A 15,853-nucleotide genomic window follows, 5' to 3' on the forward strand; every position below is an offset into this window, starting at 1 on the left:
TGTTATCAGCAGCTGATGTTGAGTCCATTTGACTATCAAGTGACTGTATTTGTTCCTGATACATTCATTTAAACACAAAATAATTTATTGACATAATCTATTAATTATACACAATATACAACTTCCATAATTCTTACAATAGTCTCAGCAAACTAGGGCTTCACAGGTCTACCATCAGCATGAGTGTGTCCCGCAATCCATACCTTACTCCTACTCACCTTACTTGGGTCTTTACTCTTCTTTTCTATATAAAAACAGACATATCTCAGTACCATTTTAATCTAACAAGCTGTACAATATATAGATGTTTGACTACTCTTTACCATATCTTCAGCTAAACGAAGCATTCCTTTTCGGCTAGTGGTGTGAGGAATCTGATTTCTTCTCATCTCTCTGTACTTGTTACACTTTTCCTACAATATAAATATGACAGTGATTAAATCTATAAGACATGACCTTTAAGGATGAAAGTTACTTAGTTGTAGATAACTCACCGTGAAAGTTTTGGTACTTTTGCTCTTAACCCAAGAGTTCCACACTTGAATGAATGGGATGTTGCTCGGTTTTAAATATATTCTCTCAGCTACAGTCTTCGCAGCACGTAATTTTGATACTAGCCTCGACTTCCCAGCCCTCCACACATTTCCCAGCTGCTTGAAAATAACAGCTTTCTGCCACTCTTCTTGCAAGTTAAACCTCCCCTGCATCACAATAAGCAAAGGTCAAACATGTTTATAATTTCATTTTACGGTTCAACAAAACATATAAATATATATATACAAACCTGAATTTCTTCCCACATTGTTTCTTTAGTCGCTGCATCAAGATTTCTCCAATCAGCAAGTGTAACCGGAACATGTTCCCTCACAAGAGGACCCAGAAAAGACGATAGTGTTACTGAACCAGGTACAATATGATCACCAAAGTCATTGAATGTGACCATAATCTTTTCATTGGGATTTTCAGCCACTCTACTCATCTTTGTTGGTCCTCTTTTATTTTTTTCTTTCACTTCATCCTCTGCTAGCTCAACTCCTTCAGTACTAGGAATCTCATCATCTTGAGCATTGCTAACTCCATCTTCTCCCATATTTAGAGCTTCTTCTTCGTTCCCTTTCTCATTGCTAACTCCATCTTCTTCCATATCGAGAGCTTCTTCTTCGTTCCCTTTCTCATTGAGAACTCCATCATCTTCCATATTGGCCGCTTCTTCTTTATTCTCTTTCTCATTGAGTACTCCATCTTCTTCATCCTCTCCTTCTATGCCAGCATCGTCTTTATCATCTTCAGACATTGCCTTCTCAGCATGATCAGCCTTATCTTCTTCCACAAAACCACCATCTTCCGGTGTTACATCTTCTACCTCATCATCTTGAGAAGATGTTACATCTTCTACCTCATCATCTTCATCAAGAGTTACATCTTCTACCTCATCATCTTGAGCAGCCACTTTCTTGATTCTACTACTTCTTCTCGTTGGCGTTAGAACTAAATTCTTTTTTGGGGAAATCGTTTTCTTTGCTGTTCTTTTCTTCACTTTTAGTGTTGTTGCAGAAGTTAACTTGCGGAGTTGGATCTACTACCTCCAAGCTTTGATTACATCTACTCCGACGAAAACCAACTTGTCCTCCTCCTCTTGTCTTTGCCATTTCTGAAACGGATAAACAAAGAATAGATTCAATCAAAGTAAAATCAAAACCCGAAATCAAAATCAAAATCTAAACCGAACATCACAAACTTGGACATGCATGTGTTAACAGAAACTAAGAATAGAAACCCAAAATCAAAATCGGCAAAATCACAAACTTTCACATCAATCAAAATCGAGAACCCACAATCAAAATAGAAACCTAAAACCAAAAGAGATTCGAATCAAAGAGATACCAATCGACATGCATGTTCACACAAACATAGAATCGAACGAAGAGATACCAATCAAAATCATGGAGGAAACTTTCTAATCTAAACTCAGAATCAAATCGAAACTCATACCAATTGAAGCTTCGATTCGAGAGAACTCTCGGGATTTTCTTCGAAACTATGAAGAACAAAGGGTTTCGATTTTAGTGGAATGTGAAGAGAGTGAAGAGAGTGAAGAGAAAAGGGTTTCGATTTTTACTTAAGTACTTTTTTAATATATTTTTTCTTATACGATAGCATTTATTTTTTGATTTGCAATGGTAAGACGCCTCCACTTACCAAATTAACGTCGGTGAATTATTTTATTTTCCCGCGATTACAAACATAGCTTTTAAATTTTATAAACGCTATTATAAAGGCCAGTGTTGGTATACAATAGCAGAAATGCCAAAAACGCTATGCTACGATGCTATTAATACCCACATTTCCTGTAGTGACTAATTGTGTGAGTACAAGATATATATATGTTTATCTTTTTAAGGCAACTACAATCAGAGTTACTGTTCACGGAGTTGTTGCACTTCACATATTTCACTGCACTTCTCTCAACTCAATGCATTCTTCTTCATTTCATCTTCGTGTCTTCATGACAATATTTATTACTTCAACTCAACACATGAAACATAGAATAGATCCAAAAACATTAAACAATCAATGACAGAACTAATGCCCTACAATTTTCTCACCATGAAACATAAGAAATCATACTATACTATCAAAAATAAATAGAATAGACCTAGAAGGATGTTCCACAAAAAATACATGTTCGGATCCACCAAACATGAAGTTAGGCCAACCGTTTTCCAAGAGATCCCACACCACCGAAAGCGAATAAGTAGTGGCCCCTATTCTGAATCCGTACTCGTTTTCGAAATTAAATAACCTTCTTAGGCAGCGATCTCAAGTTTGCAGCCTTCCCCATCCCTCAATTGCGCAAACTCCGGCGTCCTCTCCGAGAATTGCGCTTTGGGTTCCTTCGTTCTCTGTTTCCCCAATACGCACACAACGTACCACCAAATCCGTCCACTCTTGCCCGGTTACAGTCACACGTCAGTAATTTCACAACCCCCTTCTCTCATTTGCGTCACTTGTAACCTTATAAGTTTTCCCCTTTCACTCACGATATTTTTTCCCGCTCTTCTGATTTTTCAGTTTATGTGGAAAGTGAAAAATATGGTAGGGTTTCTATTCTAGTGTGTGAGTGAAAATGCAATAAAGGTAGTTTTTGATTGTTCTTTTATATGTTTCTTCCAATAGATTTTGAAAAGACAAAAATTTTAGTTCATTTGAACGTTCAGAAAAGGTAATTACAGATCTACTGCAGATGGATATTCATTTGATGGTGAAGAAATTCTTTCTGCAAACTATGATTACTCCGAAAGACAACATAAAATTATATGAAACACTAATTTCTTTGACTCTATTATTATTAATAGAACAATATAAAAATTTGTTTTGTCTCGGTGACTCCTATTAGAATATTAAAATGAGACCGGCAATCGTCCTAGTTTCAGACCGACAAATGTTTTTGGATTATTACGAAGATTATCTCTTGAGATTCAAGTATTCCAGAAATACATATAAAGTTTTATATGAATTTTTTTATCCATGCGTAAAATAAATATGTGTTAGTTTAATTTTAATTTCTACTGGTATATCATTTTTTTATATTTGTTTTTGTAGTGAATTATTTGGGTAGAAAAGTTAATAATACTATCCAGCATTAAAAAAAAAAAAAAAAAAATGTTCAACTTCAATTGGTTCAGACCGGTGCTGATCAGCGGAACATAAGTGACGGCGTTCGGTTCGTTAAGCATTAAACTAAACCAACGGCTGTGATTACCCACAAAAGTAAAAACCTATGCGTGGGGGTCCCACCACGCGGAAGTGCAAAAACTCAACCTACCCTCCTCGAAGAAGAAACAGAAAGCTCGAACTAATCAGAAAAGTTAAAAGTCTTCGTCCTTCCTCGCTCGACAGGTCGTATACCCTTCTCTTGAAACCCTAGAACCGATGAAGCCTCGTCGATGAACACTTAAAATTGCACGCTGCTAGGGTTTCTCTCTCTCTCTCTCTCTCTCTCAGGCTAATGCCCTTCTATCTCTGAATTCACGTAAGTCTCCTTCTTCTTCTCTCTTTCTCTGTGTCTTAATATTATTAATTAGCCCCCTCTTGAATTTAGGGTTTCCAGAAACTTGAATAAGCTCTAATTTAGGAAGGGAATGAGGCTACAGATTCGAATTTAGTTCGTGGGAAGCTTCTTCTAGCTCAGTTTACTCGTGAGTTTATGGTCAATTAAACCCTTGTTAGCTGTTCTCGCATTGATTCAGACAGGATCTTATGCTTCACTTTTGTTCTTTTAGAAAGATTAGTTTTTTTTTTTTTTTTTGTTCTGTCTGATTCTTAATTCATTACCTTGATCTCTTATCTCTCGGACAAAACTCAGCAGTTAGGTAGTTTAGTTTGGTCTTGTCCTTTTGAGAATTGAGATATGCTTCTGCTTTGAGTGTTTCAAACACTTGTAACAAATCTTTCTCTCTCTGCAGACAATACTGAGTATGAGTGGATCTGGGAGGAAACGTGTTTCGAAATGGGACGCCAAGCAAGAAGACATTCAGAATGGAAACGATTACGTTGAGAAGTCAGGTTCTTATCACCGTGACAAAGATCCTGTGCATGCAGGCTTCTATCCAGAGGGTAATGGTAGAAATGGAAGCAGGAGATCTGTTCCTGATGATGATGACGACGGCGAGCGTCTGAAATCTAGACAACATCCAGGAGAAGCTTGGCCTTCCAGAGGCAGACTTTCGCATGAAGAAGGTGATGACGCCATGATGAGTTACTATGATACTAGAAAGTCTTCTGAACAGGATGAAAGTAGGCAACCGTATTGGGACAGGCCTAGAACCCGTAGGTCAGTGTCGGTTATGTCTTATTCCTTTTGTTTATTATATAATAAGCTGCTACTTGTGTTTGATTGATTTTTGCCGTATTTGTCAATAGGAGCGGAAGTAGAAGTAACAGCAGGAGCATGAGCCGTAGCCGTAGCCGTAGCAGAAGTCCATTGCAGAGAGTAAGGCGAGATGGAAGAGAATCCTATGACAGACACAAGACGAGAGATAATGATGGTCGATACAGTAGAGCTGGTGACTATGATTGGGAAGCTAAGAATAGAGATACTAAATACTATAATGAAGATTCACGAGAACAGTATCCCTTGAGGAGGTCTGATTATCCAGAGGATCATAGTAACTCAAGAAGAGAAACATCAGATCCTATCTTGAGAAGCCACAGAGACAGAAGGGATGTTCCCGAGAGAGAATACAACAGGGTCTCCAATGTTCCGTGCAGGTACTTTCCGCTAGGGAACTGTCGTAATGGCACAAGTTGCAGATTCTCTCACCATGGTGCGAGGAGAAGTCTTGAGAGAAAGCCGCAAGACCAGATGTTTAGTAGACATGACAGTTGTGGCACAACAGAGAGGATGCGGAACAGTCATAGATGGAACGAAAGGTCAGATACAGGGAAGTCTAATGAGGGATCTAAGGGTGATAATAATAATAATAATGGTAGCTGGATTGGTGATATGGAGATGTCTCCAGATTGGAACTATGGAGTTAAAACTTTAAAGAATCCTCTGAAGGAAGAGCATGGTGTAGTTAAAGATACTTTAGCACCTGCTTATGAGCATGGTTCTGCAGCTATATCTCATTCGCATCATGGTTTCAGTAATAACAACATCGCTAACACAGCTCCTCCAGTGCAAGTATTCAATCAGAACATTGAGAATCATAGTGCAGTGCCTTACCAAAGCACACCACTAGCTGTTGGAGGAAGTCAAGTGCTGCCGCCACCTCCTCCTGCTGTTACTACTACACATCTTCCTGAGAATGGAATTGCTCAAAACACTGTGAGTAGGGAACAACTTAATCATATTAGTAACATCTCAGCATCTCTAGCACAGTTTTTCGGAAACGGGCAGCCGATTCCGCAGCTTCAATCTACTTTGAACCCAAAACAGGCAATGCAGGTGCCTGAAGTGTATGGGAAAGAGGAACAGTCTTCACATGCTCAAAGTGACCTCCTTAACTCCATTCAGACCGGAGTAGTTCCTGCTTTACAGATACTCAACAGCGACACTTTGATCTCATTAGCTGGAAATCCAAAGGCTTCTTTTGATGAAGACAGGGACAAAAAGATAGACGAAGAAGCCAGCAAAGAGCCAGATGTGAGAAAGACTGAACAAGAAGGAGGAGAAGAGACCGGGAAGGATGCTGAGGAAGAAGAAGAAGAAGATGAAAACAGCAAGAAAGAAAAGGATCCAAAGGGAATGAAAGCGTTTAAGTTCGCTCTGGTGGAGATTGTTAAGGAGCTTCTAAAACCTGCTTGGAAAGAAGGTGGGATGAATAAGGATGCTTACAAAAACATAGTCAAGAAGGCAGTTGACAAAGTTACAGGCGCAATTCAAACCGGAAACATTCCTCAGACACAAGAGAAGATAGACCATTATCTATCAGCTTCAAAACCAAAGCTTACCAAGCTTGTCCAGGTCTGTTTGTTCACGCACATGCATACTTCTCTAGCTTAAGACTAAATTTGCACTCACTTGAGGTTTCACTTTGTGTTCAACTTTCAGGCATATATTAGCAAAGTGAAGAAGAGCTAATATAAATTGAAATGGAACTCCATTGTTTCTTTATACAAAACGGCCATGATAGATGGAGCTGCTGAGAAATGTTTGTTATAACTTGTGCTTCTCTTCGGGGATCACGCAAGCTTATGTTTGGTTCATGTTGTCAGATTATATAGAAGAGGTAGATCAAGTTTCATGATGTTATCAAATCTATGTGTCTTAGACATGTTTTTTTTTTGTCTTGAAATGCTTTTGTTCTTTACCAAAAGCACATGTTTATACTCTGAACTATTTGCTCGAGTTTTTTTAGGAAAATTCTATCCATTTCAAATTTACATAAAAAATGTTTTCATTTTCAAATACAATCTATAAGATCATTTTAGTAGACAATATTTCAATGGAGTTTACGGGTTATTCGCGGGTTACCTGCAAGTTTACGGGTTATTCACGGGTTACCTGCAAGTCACAATAATTAAAATAAAATTTTAATTTTTATATTTTTGGTTAAAAAATTTCTTTAGTGATATAAATTATATTATATAATAAGAATGTAAATACTTTTAGCTAGTAGATTTATATAATATTTTTCTAAAACCTTTTTTTTTCTATAAATTTAACTAATTCACATATATTAGTAGTTATAAATTGACTGAACCACATTCATGTTATATCCATAGGTTCTGAATAGTAACATCGGTTTTAGTGGTGCAGAAGAAGCGAATAGGATACTGCAATATAGTTTAACGAGTTTGTATAAGAGAAATACATCATGCAGAACAACTACGGTTTATTTAAAATAAATGGTTCAAAACAAAGTATGAATGATGACATTTAAAATGAATTCCGCAACTACGGAATACATATAATATATTTATATTTTACAAAGTTCAAATCAGTGATACTTATAATAACTTTTAAAATATAAATGTCTATTAAAAATTATTTTATATATCTGAAAAATAAAATTTAATATGCTATCACTGAGATTTATAGCAAATTGTTGTATTTTTAAAAATTATAATTGGGCTAATTGTCTTTAAACAAAATAAAACTAAGATATTTGAAAATATTTTATTTAATTTATAAATTAAGACATCAGTGATACTAATAGAATTTTAAAAAAGTATTTTATCTAATTTACAAAAATATTACATATATATGTAAATCTTTATAAATCACATTCAAATATTTCCTCATCTAATTTCAAAAACTATAGAGGTTCTCGTTTAAACGATATTGTTATTTTGAATCCTTAAATTAAAAACATATGTTACGATAATTATATTATAGCTATGTATTGATTAAAATATTTAGAAAATATTTATATTATATAATGTAAACAAATATTTTATAAAAATTATATCTGAAACTTGCTACCATAATGTCTTATCGGAGTTTGAAATACATCAGCTAATATCATAGTGTGGACCATTCATTTGTTTGTAATCATCTATATGTTCTTAAAATAAAATAAAAAAAATAAATTTCTCACCTAATTAACCAAATAAATAGTAATAGCGAATAGAAATAAAACAATTATTTTTTAACTCTAAGCAGTAGAAACCGTAGCATCCAGATCAAGATGTTCTTCAATGACTTCCGCGTTCGTCATCAAGAGCTACATATAAAATATAAAGTTTATTAAAATTAACATATATATCAATATAAGATAATGCTTTATAAATATTAATATGTTACTTAGATCACGAAATCTAAATTGGTGATTTTAAATGGCAACCAAAATAACATGCGGTGCGGAACTATAAAAATGTAAATAATACAAAATAAAAATTATTTATATTATCTAAATTATAGTTCAAAAAGTAAAAAAATGAAATACTTGATGAAAATTGAATTACGGGATATGTATTTTTCATTTAAGGTATTAAAATAATTAATAAATTAATATATATTTTATAAAAGTCCAACTAGACCATTTAATAAATATTTTATAACAGTCCAACCACACCATTCGACTCACTCTCATGATACACTCATGAGACATAATCATACTGTTTGATGTAAAAATAAATTTTAAATTTATGTCAAACCCACTATAGTTTTCTTATACCATACGAGGAACCTTGACAAAAAAAAACCCATACGAGGAACCAGTTACACAGTTACACAGTTACAAGTAAAGTTTAGGACAAATAAGTCCTGCACCTCTTTTTCATTTTAATTTATTATTATTACTTTTTGAAAATTAATAGTAAAAAGGTGAGATGAATGGTTACAAATATTCCTCCCGCTATGCGTTCATCTCAGACCACATCAAAAAAGATCTTGACCCACTTCTACCCTGCGATGAGTTAAGAGGGCGGGACATGCGATTTTTGAAACCAAATTCCGAGCTCTAAAGCTCCGGATGGTAACAGCTGGTTGAACGGTGTGAGACAAGCAAATTTGATATTGCGGTACTGTTTAAGTGTTTATATAATAGAAACGCATGCTGCGGAACAACTTTGGTTCGTCTAGAAGAAGCGGTTCAAAACAAAATATAAATGGTGCCATGTATAATGAATAGTGCAACTGCGAATATAATATATTTATATTTTGTAAAATAAAAATACTATTAATTGAGAAGTGAATTTGCTTATGTGTCATGTTCTCCATAATTTTAGGTATTTGACTTATTATATAATTAAAACGAATTTTATATTAATAATATTATATTGTATTTCATATTACCTAATTGATTATAAATTAATATGATAAATGATCAAAAAAATATATTTTCCTATACTATAAATATTATACATATTATTTTTTTGTTATCTGAAATAATACTTTTTTATTATAAAACATTAAGATATAAAAAGAAAGAAATTATAATTAAATATTAATAAATCAAAAATATTTTTATAAAATATTTCAAATATATAAGTGCTTTTAAAATTTTATTATATAATTAAAATGAAATTTTATTTTAATAATATTGGATTATATTTTATATTACTAAATTGATTATAAATTAATATGATAAATTATCAAATTAAAAAAAAAATATTTTTAAATAAGATAATTCTTATATATATATTTTGTTTTTATCTGGAAAATAAAAAAAATTATTATAAGAGATTAAGACATAGAACAATTTCTATTTAAATATTAATCAATTTTAGGTATTTTTGCTTAATATATAATTTAAAATAATTGTATATTAATAATAATAGATTATAAGTTATATTAGCTAATTTATTATAAACTAATATGATAACATCATCAAAATAAAAACATATATTTTTAAAAATAAAATAAGACAATTATTATATATATATATATATATATTTTGTTGTTATCTGGAAATATTTTTTATTATAAAACGTTAAGATATAGAACCATTTATAATTAAATATTTATATACAAAATATTTTTATAAATTATTTCTAATATATATTTGATATATTATTAAAAATTATCACAATAATAAACATATATATTTTTATGGAAATATTTATCATATATATATATATATATATATATATTTGATGTTTGATTTAAACTTTTTTGTTAAATCATTAATAATTATTTATTATATTAGTTTTTGAATTAATAAGACATAAACCAAAAATTATTCGTAAGAAGATAATGCCCGCATGTGCGGACAAAACACCTAGTTTTAATATATTTTTTAAAATCTATATTTTATTGGGTTTAATTTTACAGCTCCTAACAAATGTTTTTAAACCCGACCCGAACACTGAACCGGACGACTTACCGGGTTGATGGGTCACTGGATTGACCGCGGATGAACCGCAGGTTAATAAATGAATTAATTTTATTATATAATAATATATCAGCTATGTAAATAAAAATATAGAAACTAAAGTTTAATACTTTGCAGTTTGTGAGCAAGAACAACCTTCAGCCGCTAGACAAGATCCTCGTAAAAATGGTCTTTCAAACCTGCATCTATCATGTGTGGAAGGAGAAAAATGAGAGGAGACATCAAACTGGATATCGTAGAGTGCAACAAGTGGTTTGAATCGTCGACAAGGCAGTGAGGAATAGAATCACATCCCTTCGGTATAAGTCTGAGCATAAGTTGGCTGGACTGATGCATAGATGGTTTGCGATCACAGGGTAATACCATGGCAGAAAAAGTTTATATTTTGTAAAGATTTCTTTTAGAGTTTTGTAGTCTCTTGTAAATGGTCATTCTTTACACAGATCAATAAATTTCACATTTTATCAAAAAAAAAAAAGTTTAATATTTTCTAAATGTTCTTATAAACATAAAATAATAGTTTGGATATGTATATATTTATGTTTAATAACATTTAGAAAATACATAACTTTAATTTCTATATTTTTATTTTCATTAGACATACAAAATATCAAAAAATAGTTTAGACTATTTATAATTTTGTCTAACAAAGTAAGAGTTATGACATCTAAAAAAATCAAGACATAAAATTTATAAATATTTAAATAATTAATGTGAATAATAAATTAAATTTCAAATACAAAATAAACCAAAAGTAAAAAATCATTATAATAAATTATCACATCAACTAGTTTTGGTTCTCTCTACCATCGTTCACTTTATTTTCTTCAAGTGACATAGTAAAATCCTCATTAAAATCTAAAAATCACAAATATAAAAGTGAAAAGGAAAAACCTAACTTTTTTTTTGTCAGTATATAACTTCTAAATTGGAAATTTAGAATATCAAACATAATCTAAAAACATAATTGAAAATTAAAAAAAGAAGTAAAAGTTATTTATTAGTTCAACCAGTGGTTCAACCGGTATCGAGTTCCGGGTTCTATTGGGTTTTTGTGAATTTTTGCGGGTTTCTAAATATTGGGTTTTTCACAATACCCAATCCGGATTTTTTCTGGGTTGTCGGATTTACCGGTTCAACCGCGGATCCGGGTCTGGTTTCAAAACACTGCTCTTAACCATAAAACAATGCTTTCTTGCAAACAAGGACAGTGATCGAAGACCAGAACAATCTTACAAGCCCAAGAACACACAACTTTGGAGCAAGTCCACGGTATTGAAACTAACAACTCGAATGCTAATATGTATATGCGATTGACTTTATAAGAATCACTCTCTTATATTAGCTCAAGGAAAACTCAACTCAAAAACCTCAAGCACTCACAATCTCAATCTCACACACACACACTATCCATCCTTAACTCAATGGATCTATATATATAGCTAACAAGTAAATCCTAATCCTATTAGTAAAGACTTAATGTTATAGATAACTCCAAAACAACTTCTATCTTTATCTTGAATCACACTTGGATAAGGACTCCTTGTAGCTTGCTCCGCAAGTCTCTATTCTTGTTCAATCATCTTCAAGCTTATTCCAACATCCCCCCCCCCCCCCCACCTTTAAACTTGAAGTTGATTTCTGCTGTGTCTTGAACACCGATGAACTCTCTCATACTTTTAAACTTGATCCTACCAAGTCCTTTTGTCAGTATATCTGCCTTCTGCTTGTCTCCTGAGACATGCTCGACATCAACCAGTCCCTTCTCGACACACTCCCTTATGAAATGGTATCTCCTATGAATGTGCTAGGAGCGTCCATGAAAAACAGGATTCTTGGTGAGTGATATCGCAGACTTGTTATCTACCCGTATGATCACTTTCTCACACTCGTCGCCGGTGATCTCACTTAGAAGTTCTTGGAGCCATATTGCCTGCTTTGCTGTTTCAGTGGCTGCCATGAACTCAGCTTCACAAGATGAAAATGCCACTATCTCTTGCTTTTGTGAACACCAAGTAATATGACTTTCCTCAAGATAGAACATGTGACCTGTTATGCTTCTACCGTCATCAACATCTACGTCCAATGAACTGTCGCTGTATCCTAGTAGCTTTGTCTTGCTTGCTCGCTTATAGGTAAGGCCATGTGAAAGCGTCCCACGTAAATACCTCAGAACATGCTTCAATGCAGCATCGTGAGACCTTTTTGGGTCGACCATGTATCTACTCAACACCCCAATGCTGTATGACAGATCAGGGCGTGTGTGTATCAGATAGCGCAAACAACCAATACTCCTTCTATACTTCTTCTCGTCGATAGAGTTCTCTTCAATTGCCTTTGAAAGCTTCAGGTTCATGTCCATTGGTACTTGAGCAGAGTTACATCCATCCATCCCTGTCTCAACAAGTATCTTTGACGCATACCTCTCTTGCCGCAATGTAATTCCATCATCATGTTGCAGTACCTCTATGCCCAAGTAGTATGTCAATCTCCCCCAAGTCACTCATCTCGAACTTGGCCTCCATCTCTTCCTTGAACCGTGTTATCATTGACAAATCCGAGCCTGTCACTAGCAAATCATCCACATACACGGCCACAATAAGTTAATGTTCTCCAAGCCTTCTTTGATACACCGAAGCCTCTTTGCTGCACCGTGTGAACTTCAGTTCTCTCAGGATCTGATTCAACTTATCATTCCACGCTCTAGGAGCTTGTTTTAGTCCATAGAGGACCTTAGACAGCTTATAGACCTTCTCCTCACTTCCTTTAACTTCAAATCCTTCTGGTTGTGACACATAGACCTCCTCTTTCAGATCACCATGGAGAAAGACAGTCTTTACATCTAAGTGATGTACTTCCCATCCGTGTGATGCCGCCAAAGCAATGATAAGTCGGATTGTTTCAATCCTAGCAACTGGAGCAAACACGTCATCGTAGTCAATCCCATGCCTTTAAACATAACCTTTGGCTACCAACCTTGCCTTGTATTTGATCACGCTTCCATCTGGATTTCGTTTAACCTTAAAATCCCACTTTAGACCAATGGGTTTAACTCCTACTGGTAGGTCAACTAGGATCCATGTTTGGTTCCTTTCAATCGAACAAATCTCATCCTTACAAGCTTTAAGCAACACCTTCATACCTTTTGCTGCTGAGAAGTCCCACAGTTCTTCATTGATCGCCATAAGAAGCAACTCGCATTCTGTTTCCGACAAAAGAATATAGTCAGAGAGATATTCTGGTGTTGTTTTGATCCTTGTGGAACGTCTTAGCTGTGGTTGCCCTTCCTGCTCTTCTTCATCATCGGACACTTCCACTGGATTATTATCACTATCAGTATCATCTCGCTCAATTTCTTGTTTTGTTGTCGCAGCATTGGTGTCTCCTCTTGAACTCAAGATGTAATCAATCTCTCTTAATCCTCTGTTTCCAAACTATCCAAGTTTGACACTAAACGAGTCAATATCTTTATCAGTCTCCTTCTTACTCTCATTCCACCTCCAACTTTCTTCTTCCATAAATACCACATCTCTGCTCACGCTAATCTTCTTGCTTACTGGATCAAACAGCCGGTAAGCTTTTGTTCCAGGTTCTGTTCCCAGATGAACTAGTGCTCGAGACCGATCATCCAGCTCCTTCCTGTAAGGAGCTACTATCTTTGCGTATCCTAAGCAACCAAACAATCGAAGATGTGATATGTTAGGTTTTTCTACCTTTAAAGACCTCTTAGGGAATCTTGGCGTTTAAGGTTCTAGTCGCAGCTCGATTGATAAGATACGTAGCGTGTCTCACCGCCTCTCCCCACGTATAGTTAGGAACACTCATATGCTTTAGCATACTCCTTGTCATCTCCAATATCGTCCGGTTACGTCTCTCAACCACGCCGTTCTGTTGAGGAGAGTACGGAGCAGTCAAGTGTCGCTGGATGCCGTTTTCTTCACAGAAGGTATTAAATTCTAGAGATGTAAACTCTCCTCCCCTATCTGTTCGAAGGGTTTTGATTGAGATTCCAGGTTCTTGTTCGACAGAGGCTTTGAACTTCTTGAACTTTCCAAACGCTTCGCCCTTTTCTTTCAGCAACAATGTCCACATGTAGCGAGAATGGCCATCTATTATCACAAAGACATATCTATTCTTGCCAATCGTCGGTGGATTGATCAGACCACAAAGGTCACCGTGTAGTAACTCCAGTTTCTGTGACGCTCTGAATGTTGTTGATTGGGGAAACGATTGTCTGGATTGCTTACCAAGTAAGCATGATACACAAGTCTTCTTTGTGACAGTGATATTTGGTACTCCTGTAACCAACTCCTTGTCCACCATAAGTCTTAAGTTCTCATAGTTGATGTGTCCTAGCCGTGCATGCCACTTGCTAGAGGCGTCAGACATCATCACTTGAAGACACGAGGCACTCTCAGCTTCGAGTGCAACTTTGTACAATCGATTCCATCCTCTACTGGTTTTTATTAAGAGCTTCCCATCACGATCGTAGACAAGCAACATATTTTCTTTCATCCTGACTTCACATCCCGCCTCTGTAGCTTGGCCCAAGCTTATAATGTTACTTTTAAGTGCTGGTATGAAGTACACGTTCGACATCACCTTCTTTACTCCACTCTTGAATCTGAAAGTAATACTTCCTTTTCCTCTAATGTCGATGCGGGAGTCATCACCAAACTTGACCTTTCCAGTGATTGTCTCGTCTAGCGTCGTGAAGTACGATCGATCTCCACTCATGTGATTACTGGCTCCATTGTCTAGATACCACACGTTTTTCTTGTCTAGATCAGTCTCGAAAGTGTTAGGTTTCACCTTCTCTTCATTCAGGAACACAACTTCGTTTAACATCAGCTCATCAGCTTCATGTGTTTCTTTTTCTTTAGTCTATTGTGTTTCTTGTAACTTAAGCAGGCGATCGGGACAGTCTGTGACATAGTGTCCCACCTTATCACACCTATAGCATGTGACTCTCGATGCATCTCTCATGTAACCATTGTACCTTCCGCGACCTCTTCCTCTTCCAAAGTAACGTCCTCCACGGCCACGGCCTCTGTTTTCACCGTTAAAGCTACGGGTACTCTGATGTTCTGAGTTTGTGTACATTAGTTTTCCCGTTTCTTCAGATGTTTCTTCTTCTCCAGTAACACGTTCTTCGTAGGCTTTCAGTCGTCCGATTATATCTTCAAAACTTGTTGTCTTGAGATCCAAGACTTGCTCCAATGCCGCTACAATATGTATATACTTTCTACGGGGGAGACTCTTGAGGAACTTCTTGACGAGCTTTGTTTCCTCTATCTCTTCTCCAAGCGCAGCAGATTTGGAAGAAATCTCAGAGTCTCCCTGTGAAATCATCATGGATTCATCGTCTTTCATCTTCAATCGGTCGAAGTCCGCCATAAGTGTCTGAAGGCGAGCTTCCTTCACTCTATCAGCACCCATGTGTCTTGTCTTAATCGCGTCCCAAACCTTCTTTGCCGTATCCAAATCACCGACTTGGAGGACGAGAGCTTCCGGTATAGATTGGACTAGCAACGCCATGGCCATATTGTTTTTTTTCGTCGTCTCCTCCT

General features: G+C 35.4%; 2 protein-coding genes across 3 annotated transcripts; one reads left to right on the top strand and one right to left on the bottom strand.

The window, feature by feature from the left end:
• Positions 1-3,778: 3,778 nt before the first annotated feature.
• On the top strand, positions 3,779-6,875 carry LOC106382084 (zinc finger CCCH domain-containing protein 38). 2 transcript variants are annotated; one of them, XM_048760553.1, is made up of 5 exons: positions 3,802-4,033; positions 4,103-4,199; positions 4,467-4,834; positions 4,924-6,469; positions 6,557-6,875. In XM_048760553.1, the coding sequence occupies exons 3-5, from the start codon at positions 4,479-4,481 to the stop codon at positions 6,584-6,586; spliced, it is 1,932 nt and encodes a 643-aa protein (XP_048616510.1). In that variant the 5' UTR covers positions 3,802-4,033; positions 4,103-4,199; positions 4,467-4,478; the 3' UTR covers positions 6,587-6,875. The 2 variants fall into 2 exon arrangements, with proteins under 2 accessions (XP_013677495.2, XP_048616510.1); XM_013822041.3 differs by lacking the exon at positions 4,103-4,199 and having other exon boundaries at positions 3,779-4,033.
• A 5,215-nt stretch (positions 6,876-12,090) lies between these two features.
• Positions 12,091-12,675, bottom strand: LOC125588290 (secreted RxLR effector protein 161-like). Its single transcript, XM_048759569.1, has one exon. It carries the CDS (start codon positions 12,673-12,675, stop codon positions 12,091-12,093), a length of 585 nt encoding a protein of 194 aa, XP_048615526.1.
• Between the last annotated feature and the right edge of the window lie 3,178 nt (positions 12,676-15,853).

This window comes from Brassica napus, chromosome C6 (genome assembly GCF_020379485.1).
Source record: "Brassica napus cultivar Da-Ae chromosome C6, Da-Ae, whole genome shotgun sequence".
In the NCBI taxonomy this organism is placed as follows: domain Eukaryota; kingdom Viridiplantae; phylum Streptophyta; class Magnoliopsida; order Brassicales; family Brassicaceae; genus Brassica; species Brassica napus.